The following is a 12032-nucleotide window of genomic DNA, read 5'->3' on the forward strand; positions in this document are numbered from 1 at the left end:
TATTTCATAAATCACTTTTTAACGCTTACAAGTAAAATGTAATCATTAGTATTAGCCTTTGAGATTTGTAATTTTTATTAGATTCATTTTCTCTTTCAATTTTCCCCATATTTGTAACCTAATTGGGCTCTCTATAATAGTTTACTCAGAAATTACCTCTGAAACTTACATTTTTAAAATACACTTTCCAAGTCTTCTTTTTTGCCTTCCCAAAGGCATTTTTGAACAGATACTGAGTTTTTCACATACAGAATTTGGTATTTCTGTCAAATATCCTTAAATGTTGTACTACTCCTACTGGTTTTGAAAAATCGCACCCCATCATGATTCCTTATAAGTGACTGATTTTCTTTGTTTGGAAGCTTAGAAGACTCTGGTCTTGAAGTTAAAAGTTTTTATTATGATCTATTCATTGTAATCTTCTTAATTAATCCTAACCAGTACACAGTGCCTCCATAACTTTTATGTCTGAGAGAACTGTAATGAATAAGCAAATACTGAACATACATTTTTCATTTGATCCAGTGCCACTACTCATAAATATTTACACAAGTTAAATGAAAATCTGTGTCCACAAAAAACTTTCTACGTTAACGTTCATAGGAGGTTTATTCATAATAGATGGAAGTTGAAAATAAATGAAATGACCTTCCACAGGTGAACGGATAAACAGGTTGTGGTACATCCACACAATGTAGCACTACTCAGCAATAAAAAAAAATAACAAACTACTGATGCATGCAATAACATGGATGAATCTCAAAAGCATTTGTGTAGACATAAATGATTAAATAATCCATGATTCCATTTATATGACCTTTGAGCAACGGTGAAGTTGTGGGGGTAGAAAACAGGTGAATGGCTGCCAGTCTGTCTTAAGCATGGAGGTAGATACACAATTACATATATTTGTCAAAACTCATCAAACAGTACACGTTTAAAATGGTGAATTTAATTTTATGTAAAATTATACCTCACTAACCCTTATTTCAACAAGGTCTGTCGTTTTCCCATTGCATGTTCTTTTCTCCTTTGCTAAAGATGAACAGATCCATAGAATTACGGGTTAAAGGACTTACTCTATAATAAAAAGCATTATAAAGCCCTATTAAAGCCATATTAAAGAGAACATTACCTTTGGCATAAGCATAAACAAATAATTTAGTGAAACAGAAGGCAGAAATGGATCATGGTACACAGGGGATGTTAACATTTGTTGGCTTAATAATAAAACAAGAACAAGACAGTGTGCATCTTTGCAATATGCAGAAAAAGGGAGTCAAGCACAGACTGGTTTTGTGCAACATCAAGATTCCATCTGCCTCTTAAATGTTTCTCTCCACATGTTAACTATTTTCCTTCATGCAGACACTTTCTCATGGCTGCTGAAGTCCCAAGGTCACCAACCCACAGAACATGATGTTCTCCTATTACAAAAGTCCCAGGTAGGGCTCTTACTCACCCATTTGGATCAAACGTCCTTCCCAGAAATAAATGTTAAGCCAAGAATGTTTGGGAGATCTATTAGCTCCTGGGTCACGAGGGCAACTTGATTACTAAAAAAATAAAGGGGTGAAGTCCTGAGCAAAAATACTCCCTAAAAATGGTAATTCAGCACCTGATAAAGATAGTACTTCAAACTTCAATCACACAGTGTTGAGAACTGATTATTCATTTGGGAAAACATTAGATCCTTATCTCACACCATATCTAATCAAGCAATAACACAGAGACAGATCAATGGACAAATTTAACTTAATGTTCATTTCACATATTTTTAATGTGAGACACACGATGTAATGATTTTCCAAGTACTTCTCTTGTGCAGATGCAATGAAAGCTCAATGAATTAAACACTTGTTTCATATAACAGAATAACAAATAGCTTTATTTCTTTTTTTTTTTAAGTATTTTTTAAATGTTTATATCTTTATTTTGAAAGAGAGGGAAAGAGAATGTGAGCAGAGGAGAGGCAGGGGGGCTGGATCTCACAACTGTGAGATCATGACCTGAGCCGAAATCAAGAGTAGGACACTTAACCAACTGAGCCACCCAGGCGTCCCAAATCGCTTTATTTCTAATGGTTAGGCTCACTACATGGAGATTTACCGGACTGAAAAACAGCCACCCCTGAATCAGTTTCTCATAAGAACATATTCTCCCCTGAGGCTGATTAATATTAATGTTAATCAGTTATACCTCTTCAAAAAGGTATACCTGTAAGTTGATTAAACTACCTTCAGCTCTAAGAAACAGAAAATCTCAACTCAACTCAGGTACCATTAGAAAAATATATACCTCATATAAAGAAGCTCCAGGGGTGGTTAATTCACCTGCTCAAAAGACACTGCTGACCCAACTCCTTCCCAGCTTTGTATTCTGCCATCCTCAGATACTACCTTAGGATCAAAAGATATAATTGGATGTCACATCCAGTCATAAAAATATCCAGCAAAATCATAGGCCTTTTATATCAAATGTCTGTTAACCACTGGGGAATCCTGTTCCCCCATATTTCACTGAAAATTATTTTAAAGTTTTTCCCCTGCCAGAGCTGGGTCAGATGCTTATTTCCTTTTCTCTTTAAAACTACCTTTTTAGGGGCGCCTGGGTGGCTCAGTCGGTTGAGCATCCAACTTCGGCCCAGGTAATGATCTCGTGGTTCGTGAGCTTGAGCCCCACATCGGGCTCTGTGCTGACAGCTCAGAGCCTGGAGCCTGTTTCAGATTCTGTGTCCCCCTCTCTCTCTCTGTCCCACCCCTGCTTGTGCTCTGTCTCTCTGTCTTTCAAAAATGAATAAACATAAATTTTTTTTTTAATTTTAAAACTACCTTTTTAACTTTATTTATTTTGAGAGAGAGTGTAGGGGCAGAGAGAAAGGGAGAGAGAGAATCCCAAGTAGGCTCCGTGCTCAGAGCACAAAGCCCAACATGGGGCTCGAACTCACGATCTGCAAGATCACGACCTGAGCCAAAACCAAGAGTCGGATGCTTCACCGACTGAGCCACCCTGGTGCCCTCAGATGCTTATTTCAAATGAATCATTAATCAGGACACATTTTTCAAAATTAGGTTAGACCATAAGGATCTAATGTATAACATGGGACTAGAGTTGATAACACTGTATACTGTATAAATGAAATTTGCAGAGAGTGGAATGTAAATGTTCTCACCAAAAAAAGCAGGGGTGGTAAATATGTGAGGTGATAGTTGTGTTAATTAACACAACTTTTACAACTTTTACAATGTATACTTAAATCATCACATTATACATTTTAAATATCTTACAATTTTATTTGTCAATTATACCTCAATAAGCTGGGCAAAAATTAGGTTAGATCAATCATTATTTGTTTCCTGAATCATACAGAGGGAGGTGGACAATGAAACAAAAAAACTGGTCTGCTGGCATGGAGGGACAGCTGTTGAGTAGATAATCAAAAGCCTATAAAAGTTCCAACAAATCTATTGCTACTCATATAATAGCTATCATTTGTAACATTCTATACAATGGTCTAGTACATTATATTTATTAATTTACCAAATCCTCACTGGAACTCCATGTGGTAGGGTAATGTCATTATAATCATTTTGCAAATAAGAAAACTGAGGAACAATGTTCAGGGGTTTGCCCCAGGCCACACAACTAATATGCAGTAGAACTGGGAACTTGAGCCTAGGCTAGTTTCCAGAGTCCACTAGATCAGGGGCCAGCAAACTTGGCTAAATCTGGCCAAGTCTGTTTTTCAATGGCCCATGAGCTAAGAATGAATTTTGCATTTTTAACAGGTTGTAAAAGAAAAAAAAATGTTAACAGGAAGCATATGTAGCCTGTAAGGCTAAAGTATTTACTATATGGCCTTTTACAGAAAACGTTTGCCAACTCTTGCACCATATGTCATGGTTGTTAATACTAGGAAGTAAAGGCAAAGAACAATATATGGCATGCTACCGTACAAATAGTTCCCAGGCTACATCTAAGTTAGGTTTGGCATATTCAAACCTATTTAGGTTCCCCAATTAAACATTTCAGGATATTCAAAGATGGGGTTGTTTTCTTTCTTCCTTTCTCTCTTTCTCTTTCTTTCTTTCTTTAATGTTTATTTATTTTAGAGAGGGAGAGAGAGAGAGCATCAGCATGGGAGGGGCTTTGTGCTATGAGCACGGAGCCTACTTGGGATTCTCTCTCTCCCTTTCTCTCTGCCCCTACACTCTCTCTCAAAATAAATAAAGTTAAAAAGGTAGTTTTAAATTTTTTAAAAATTTTTTTATGTTTATTCATTTTTGAAAGACAGAGAGAGACAGAGCACAAGAGAGAGAGGAGACACAGAATCCGAAGCAGGCTCCAGGCTCTGAACTGTTAGCACAGAGCCCGAAGTGGGGCTCAAACTCACCAACTGTGAGATCATGACCTGAGCCGAAGTTGGATGCTCAACCGACTGAGCCACCCAGATGCCCCAAAGATGGGGTTGTTTTCTCAATGAGCACATTTTATGGTGGTAAGTACAATGAGCTTACTGTTCCCAGTGGCTGCCTTACATTCAGACTTGTGCTAAATGTAAAAAATGTGTACTTGGCCTTTGTATTTCCTGTGACAACTTAAACATTTTTTTTCTAAAATTTTTTTAATGTTTATTTCTGAGAGAGTGAGAGCGAGAGAGAGAGCGGGGAACAGGAGAGGGAGAGAGGGAGACAGAATCCAAAGCAGATTCCAGGCTCTGAGCTGTCAGCACAGAGCCTGATACAGGGCCCAAACCCACATACCACAAGATCGTGACCTGATCCAAAGTCAGATGCTTAACGGACCGAGCTACCCAGGTGCCCCAAACATTTTTTCCTAAAGAAAAAAAAATTTATCTGTATTTTCTTTTCTTTTTTTGTGTTTATTTATTTTTGAGAGAGAAATAGTACAAGCAGGGGAGGGGCAGAGAGAGAGGGAGACAGTTGATCCAAAGCAGGTTCCATGCTGTCAGCACAGAGCCCCATGTGGGGCTTGAACCCACGAGCCATGAGATCATGACCTGAGCCGATGTTGGATGCTTAACTGAGTCACCCAGGCGCCCCTCTCTGTATTTTCTAAATTCAGTTTCCCTCAGTAATAATTCTCTGAAATCTAATAAATTATGTTTTGTTGAAAACTTTCAGAAAACCATGTATTTATAAGGTTTCAGTCTACTATTATTTACCTGAGGTTCAATGAGATAATAACCTTTTCAGAAATCTCTGGGTTTTCAGATCTATGGGTTTCTCAGTTTGGATTCTCCAGTGACAGTAAGTTTCATTTATGGATTAGGTTTCTAAACATCAAGGTGATGTTTCTACTCTTGTGTGAGTTCACTAACACACAGTGTGTGCTGACCCCTCAACAGAAGGCTTTCTACGTCCTACCCCATAGAGAGGAGAGAACACGAAGAATTGCCGTGGGGGCCTTTATGTGTCAGACCTACAAGTGAATTACCTCATTATGCTCACATCCCATTGGCTAGCTCTCATGCATACTGTCCCACCTGGATGCAACAGCAGCTGAGAGATAAAGACTTGCTCTGTGTCCAGTTTGGTAAAAGCATTGCCAGGTATCTATTGTGTGTGAGTTCTATGAAGGCTGACTTCTGGTAGGACTTCCCACATTCATTACAACCACAGGGAGGGAGGGATATGGATATATCCATATGGATATACTGTCGGGCCAACAGTTCTCAGTTACAGCAAGATGGTTTCACACATCCATCTTTACAGTGTTTCTCTTCTATGTGTATTCTCTGATGTGTGGTGAGATTTGGTTTGTGGCTGAAGGTCTTCCCACATTCATACATTTATATAGGGTTTCTCCCCTGAGTGAATTCTCTTACGTTTAATGAGGGTCGAACTATCATAGAAAGATTTTCCACATTCGTTGCATTCAAAGGGCTTCTCTCCCATGTGTGTTCACTGATGTACATTGAGGGATGCCTTCTGGCAAAATGTTCTCCCACATTCTTTACATTCATAGGGTTTATCCCCTGTGTGAATCCTCTGATGTTGAATAAGGTGGGACTTCTGGCAAAATGCCTTCCCACATTTGTTACATTCAAAGGGTTTCTCCCCAGTATGAATCCTCTGATGTTTACTGAGGGTTGACTTCTCAGAAAAGGTTTTCCTACATTCTACACATTCATAAGGTTTCTCCCCTGTGTGAGTTCTCTGATGTTTAAGAAGAACTGACTTCCCACAGAAGGTCTTCCTACATTCATTGCATTCATGTATTCTCTCCCCTGTATGAAGTCTTTGATGTTTACTGAGGGTTGACTTCATATAATAGATTTTCCCACGTTCACTACATTCATAAGACTTCTCCCCTGAGTGTATTCTCTCCTGTACATTGAGTTTTGACTTTATACTGAAGGATTTGTCACACTCATTACATTTACAAGGTTTTTCTCCAGTGTGAGATCTCTGATGCACAGTCAGGTCTGACTTTTGGGAGAAAGATTTTCCACATTCACTACATTTTAAGGCTTCTCCCCTGTGTGTGTTCTCTGATGTTGACGGAGGGCTGAGTTCTGGTAGAAAGTTTTCCCGCATTTAACACATTCATAGGTCTCTCTCTTGTATGAATTCTTTGATGTACAGTGAGGGCTGGCTTATGGTAAAAGGGTTTCCCACATTCATTACATTCATAGGGTTTTTCTCCTGTGTGTGTTTTCAGACGTACAATGAGGTTTGACTTACAGAGGAAGGTTTTCCCACACACATCACACTTGTGGTATTTCTCACCCATGTGAATTCTATGACATTTCTTCCAAAGGACTGACTTATCACAGGTTTCTCCACATGCCTTAAATTTATAGGGATTCTTCCTTGAGTAAATTATCTGGCCTAACATGCGGTTTGACTCACCCCTGAAAGTTTTCTCACATTCATTATAATCACGGAATTTCTCCCCTGTGTGAGTTCCTTTATGTGTAATGAAGAGATCATTATTGTGGAAGGCTTTAATGCATTCACTATATTCAAACAGTTGCTCTGCAGTGTGAATCTTTTGTTGCCAAATAAAATCCTCATTATGATAGAAGATGCTCTCATTTTTATTAAATTCATTGAACTTCTTTCTAGTTATGAGTTTCCTCATGATTAATATCCGGAAGCAATTTCTCACGCCCACTGGCATCATCGGATTTCTTTCCTGAATAGTTTCTATTACTGGTGGGTAACTCTGACATATTTTTTAAACCAATTCCACCTAGATTATATTTACTAGACATTTTCCTGGAAGGAACAGATTAAATGTTTTCCTTAATACACTTTCTTTCTGTGTAATCACTTTTTTTGTTATTGATAAATGCATCTTGCCATAAATGTCTGTCTTGGTTTTCTTTGCTTTCTACCATGCCATCAACTAGAAATAAGAAAAACATACCTTATGCATCTGAAGCTAGTTCTTAAAATTGGGCCAACACACAAATATCTTTCATATACCCAATTCTTTGCTTTCAGACCCAGTCTTTTGGGATAAAAGCAATACCAAATAAATATTTTCCATTCCCCGTACTTTGCTGAGGAACAGGGAAAGAGGTGACAATAACCCAATCAATCAAACCTATTGTGGTGGAAGAAGGGAAAGTAAGACTGGCAATGAATGCACACACATTTATTTGGTCCTTCACAAAAGTACATTTCAAAATGGATAGAAGGGGTAAAATAAACATAAAGAATAGAAAATAAAGGATTCAGTAAGAGTGGATGGATTACAACGAGCAGAATTCACAGTAATATATGCTCAATAAAAAAAATTATATAGTAAATGTGACATGGAAAATAGGTAGACAAGAGTGTTGTTTGAAGAAGTTACCAGAGGAAACAAAGTGCTCAGAGGAGACGAATCAGAGTCTAGGTGCTAACTTTGTTAATCCTGCCTTCAAGAAGACAGCCAGAATTCCATCACTCTGCACACTCTATTACCTTGAACCTAGTTTATGGCACTGTCGTTTTTCCTAACTGGTCTCCTTGCTTCTACTCTCTTCTCTCATGGCGATCAGCTTCCTACATCTCTCTCCTGCTAATATAAATTCTGTGAGATCAAGGGACTTATTTCACCACTGCTCTATCCCTTTCATTTAAAACATGACTGGCATGGAGCAAGTGTTCAGTTAATATTGGTTAAACTAATCTATTAATTCCTGACAACAAAAGAAGTCCTTGAAAATGAAGGGAATATGGGAAGCTGAGAATGCTAGAGTAAGGAGACTCACCAACATAAAATATCTTTTAAGACACAGGAATGGATTTTAAGGTACAAGTAGAATGGAGTAAACTCTTAAAAAGGCAAAAAAAAAAAAAAAAAAAGAGAACATCAATGTGTGAGAGTACATCTGTGGTGAATTTAGGTATCTGAGGTATGCGGGTTAAACATCCTTAGTCACTTCTAAACAGAGTCTCTTGAAAGAGGGTCTTGAAAACACTCCGAAGATGCCTATACCTGAAACAACAACCTGGAATCTAATTTCCCTGGATTGCTCACGTAGGTAACACTGGCTTGCAAACTCCTCCTCTAATATCCATGATGCTCCTTGCTCTAACTTGAAGATCTCCTCTGGTTTGGTAATGGAATGTCCTGATAATGGAAAACAATATGGGACACAGGAAAAGCTGCCTGGCTTTAGGAATGCAGAAGAAAAACCAGAGTCCAGCTGTAGGTTCTACACACTGAAGGGACCCATTGGAATCTTTCAATGGGGAGGTGAAAACACAACAATATTCCTGGCGTCCAAACCTAAATATCATTAAACTCTACAAAAGATCCATATGCTTTGGTCACAACAGGAGGACATGCGTGATGCTGTTGCTCAGAAAAGCTTTGCTTACCCAGTGAGATGAAGAAGCCATCGTTCTCCAACATCACATCCCTGTACAAAGTCCTCTGATCAGGGTCAAGTTGACCCCACTCCTCCTGGGTAAAGTTCACAGTCACATCCTCAAATGAAATTGATCCCTGTAACACACATATCTGATTAATCAGAAGTGCTCAAAACTGTATGACAGAGGAGGAACTAATTCTTCACCATGTTCACTACTGAGTTTACTCAAAAAAGTTTATATAGGAGATTTACCATATTGCCTGTTTTGTTTTATATGTGGTGACAGAAACAGAAATATAAGAAGAAGAAATACGTACTCATATACATGAAAGTGTCCTCGTTTCTGGAGACACTAAAATACATAAAACACTGTTTCTTCTACTCTCAGGAAGCTTACAATCTAGTATGGATGCAGACAGGATTAAATAATACCATAAGATCAGGAAAGAACTGAATTTGGGGCTTTAATGATATAAAATGCCCTAATCTGTGGTAATTTGGCATGGTTCATTTAGACAAGAGTTCTCCAGAGTATTTGGTGACTCACTCTTTTAGGGAGGAAAACTTTTAAGCATCAAACTGCCACAAATTTGTGGCAATATATAGGTATGTCTGAATGTTTATGGGCTACTCTACAGGGAGTCCATTCTTTGCATGGTCCTGACATGCACGAATTTCAGTTACCACAATTTATTTAGTTGAGTAACAACAGTCCCCAACAACATGATCAGATTTCAGTTACTATGGTAACTGTGAGTAATCACATCAAATATAAACTTCGCTGCTGGCTCTTCAATTCACAAATCACTACATAAATAACAGACACACATCATGAACAATGATCAATCACATCATTTCTTTCAAAGTCTGCCAGTGACTGACCACTGCACATCTGTTATTCAGTTCACACACAGACAGCAAGACACACAAAAACACCTGTTGCCTCCTTGTCTCCTAGCAATATGGCATTTTCCAAAAATGGTTAAATGGTTTGCAAAAGGGAATTGGCCAACAGCGATGAAAGAGCAGCAAAGAAATGAGAAGTGATTACAGAAGTGAAATTCAAATTAAATATAGAGTTTTAGAAGAAATACCTGACTGTGGGAATTTGAACAATGTTTCCATTTGAGACATTCTAGATCTACAACCAAAGATCTTACTGAAGGAGTACTCAGTACTAAATATTACAGTATTTCTTTCATTTTTATATACATTTATAACCAACAGAAAGATTTTTAATGTTTTCACAAATATTTTTGAAGACTGCAGAAGAGCTACCATTTTCCCCACTGATTAAGCCTGCTTTGCATGGTTTCAGTGTATATGCCCATTTTTCTAGCCCCACACTACAGTGCAAAGTGAGGACTGTCTATGTGCTACACATAGATATCCGCATAGGTTCAGTATATAGTACATATAGCCACCAAACTCGCCTAAGCTCAAAGTGGGCTGTGTGCTGATTGACTGGCTGAAGAATTAACTGAAGGATTATCAGAACACTCTGGGCATTTGCCACTCTGTATAATCACAGCTGGGGGCTGAAGGATAAAACATTAAAAACAAAAATGTTTTAGGTAAATGCTTCAGGGACTCTGGCAATGACCAAATCAGCCAGAAAGAAAATGGGTACTGGTTTTGTTTTAAGGCAGGTCTTTGATGCGATAGGTCATGATGGTCTAACTCCATGGTATGAACGATCTGTACTTCAGAAATCAATAGTCCCTTAAATAAAGGGAGTATATAGTGCCTATATACTCCCTGCTGATAAACTGAAAGGAAATTCACCAGGTTATATCTTTCCAACAATTTCCTTTACAGATCCCTGAAGTCAGTTCTTTCATTGATGAGAGAAAATAGATAAAGGAATAGCATTCTACATTTCTGAATAAACTCACAATAACCAATAGCTACCTACATGAATCAAACCAAATCTTCACACATAAACATAAATGGACAATGAAGGTTTCACTAGAAATTTAAGAACCAGTAACACAAAAGACATGCACCAGATGAAGTGAAAAAGAAACTATGAAGAAAACAAAACTATGTAATTATTATGATTCCAAGAATAGGAAACGACTGTTTTTAAAGACACTGGAGATTAATAGTATTTAAAAGAACATCACTTCACCTTACACCCATTAGCAAACAAAAGTATTGATGAGGCTGTGGAAAAACTGGAACGCTTGTGCATGTTGGTGGGAATATAAAATGGTATATAGCTAATACAGAAAAGAGTACGGTGTGTCCTCAAAAGCTTAACAATATAATTTGCTAATTCTCCCATAACAAAAGTGCCTACAACACACTGGATGGCTTGAGCAAAGAAATTTATTTTCTCATTGTGCTGGAGGCTGGAAGCCCAACATCAGGATGTTAGCTCACTGACCTCCTCTTGTCTCTAGACATTTTAATCCAACTACCTTTGAGATTAGAGAGAATAACCAGGTAGTTTAGTCATATCTAACAAACGATTTTTAAAAATCTATCATATTAAAAACTAATTCAGATCATTTCTATAACACATGAGATGTGAGAGGAAAGGACAGCAAAATATGTAAAAGGTCAGGTCACATCTAGAAACGGAAATTCTCGATGTTGATGGAAAAAATACAAATACAAACCTATGTTAAATGTTTCCAAGAGAACCAGTGGAAAAAAACAGAACCCTGAATTTCCAAACCACTAGAAGGGAGATATAGAATCGACAGAGAAAAATTAAAGAAAGGAAAGAGGGTGGGATAAATAAAAATACAAATAAAAAAGGAAGGACTAAAACTAAACATCATCAGTGACCATAAAAAATGTGAATGAGGGAAAATTCCCACTATAAAAGGAAATCAGGTCATGCACAAAAATAATCCAGCCAAGTACTGTTGACTAGTCACATGATCATAAAATAAGTATGTCTATATTTATACACGTATTTATTTATATACATACCACACACATATCGATACATATGTGTATATTTATACAAAGTACATGCATACAATATAGAAAATAGATCAGCACCTCACTAATACCTTTCCTTTTTTTTTTTTTTTAATTTTTTTTTTTTAACGTTTTATTTATTTTTGAGACAGAGAGAGACAGAGCATGAACGGGGGAGGGGCAGAGAGAGAGGGAGACACAGAATCGGAAGCAGGCTCCAGGCTCTGAGCCATCAGCCCAGAGCCCGACGCGGGGCTCGAACTCA

At 37.7% G+C, this 12032-nt stretch overlaps 1 protein-coding gene across 1 annotated transcript in view; it reads right to left on the reverse strand.

Moving 5' to 3' along the window:
* Positions 1-582: 582 nt before the first annotated feature.
* LOC109264622 (zinc finger protein 12-like) overlaps positions 583-12032 on the reverse strand; it is a 35273-nt gene continuing 23823 nt past the window's right edge. Inside the window, exons 6-8 of the mRNA XM_053909720.1 lie at positions 8841-8967; positions 2299-2399; positions 583-1556 (exon numbers count right to left, since the gene is read on the reverse strand). Of these exons, the coding sequence (XP_053765695.1) occupies positions 2389-2399; positions 8841-8967 (138 nt within the window). The 3' untranslated portion in view covers positions 583-1556; positions 2299-2388. The remainder of the gene's footprint in view (positions 1557-2298; positions 2400-8840; positions 8968-12032) is intronic.

The sequence above is a fragment of the Panthera pardus genome, unplaced genomic scaffold (assembly GCF_024362965.1).
Source record: "Panthera pardus isolate Hobbes unplaced genomic scaffold, ASM2436296v1 HiC_scaffold_22, whole genome shotgun sequence".
Taxonomy (NCBI): Eukaryota; Metazoa; Chordata; class Mammalia; order Carnivora; family Felidae; genus Panthera; species Panthera pardus.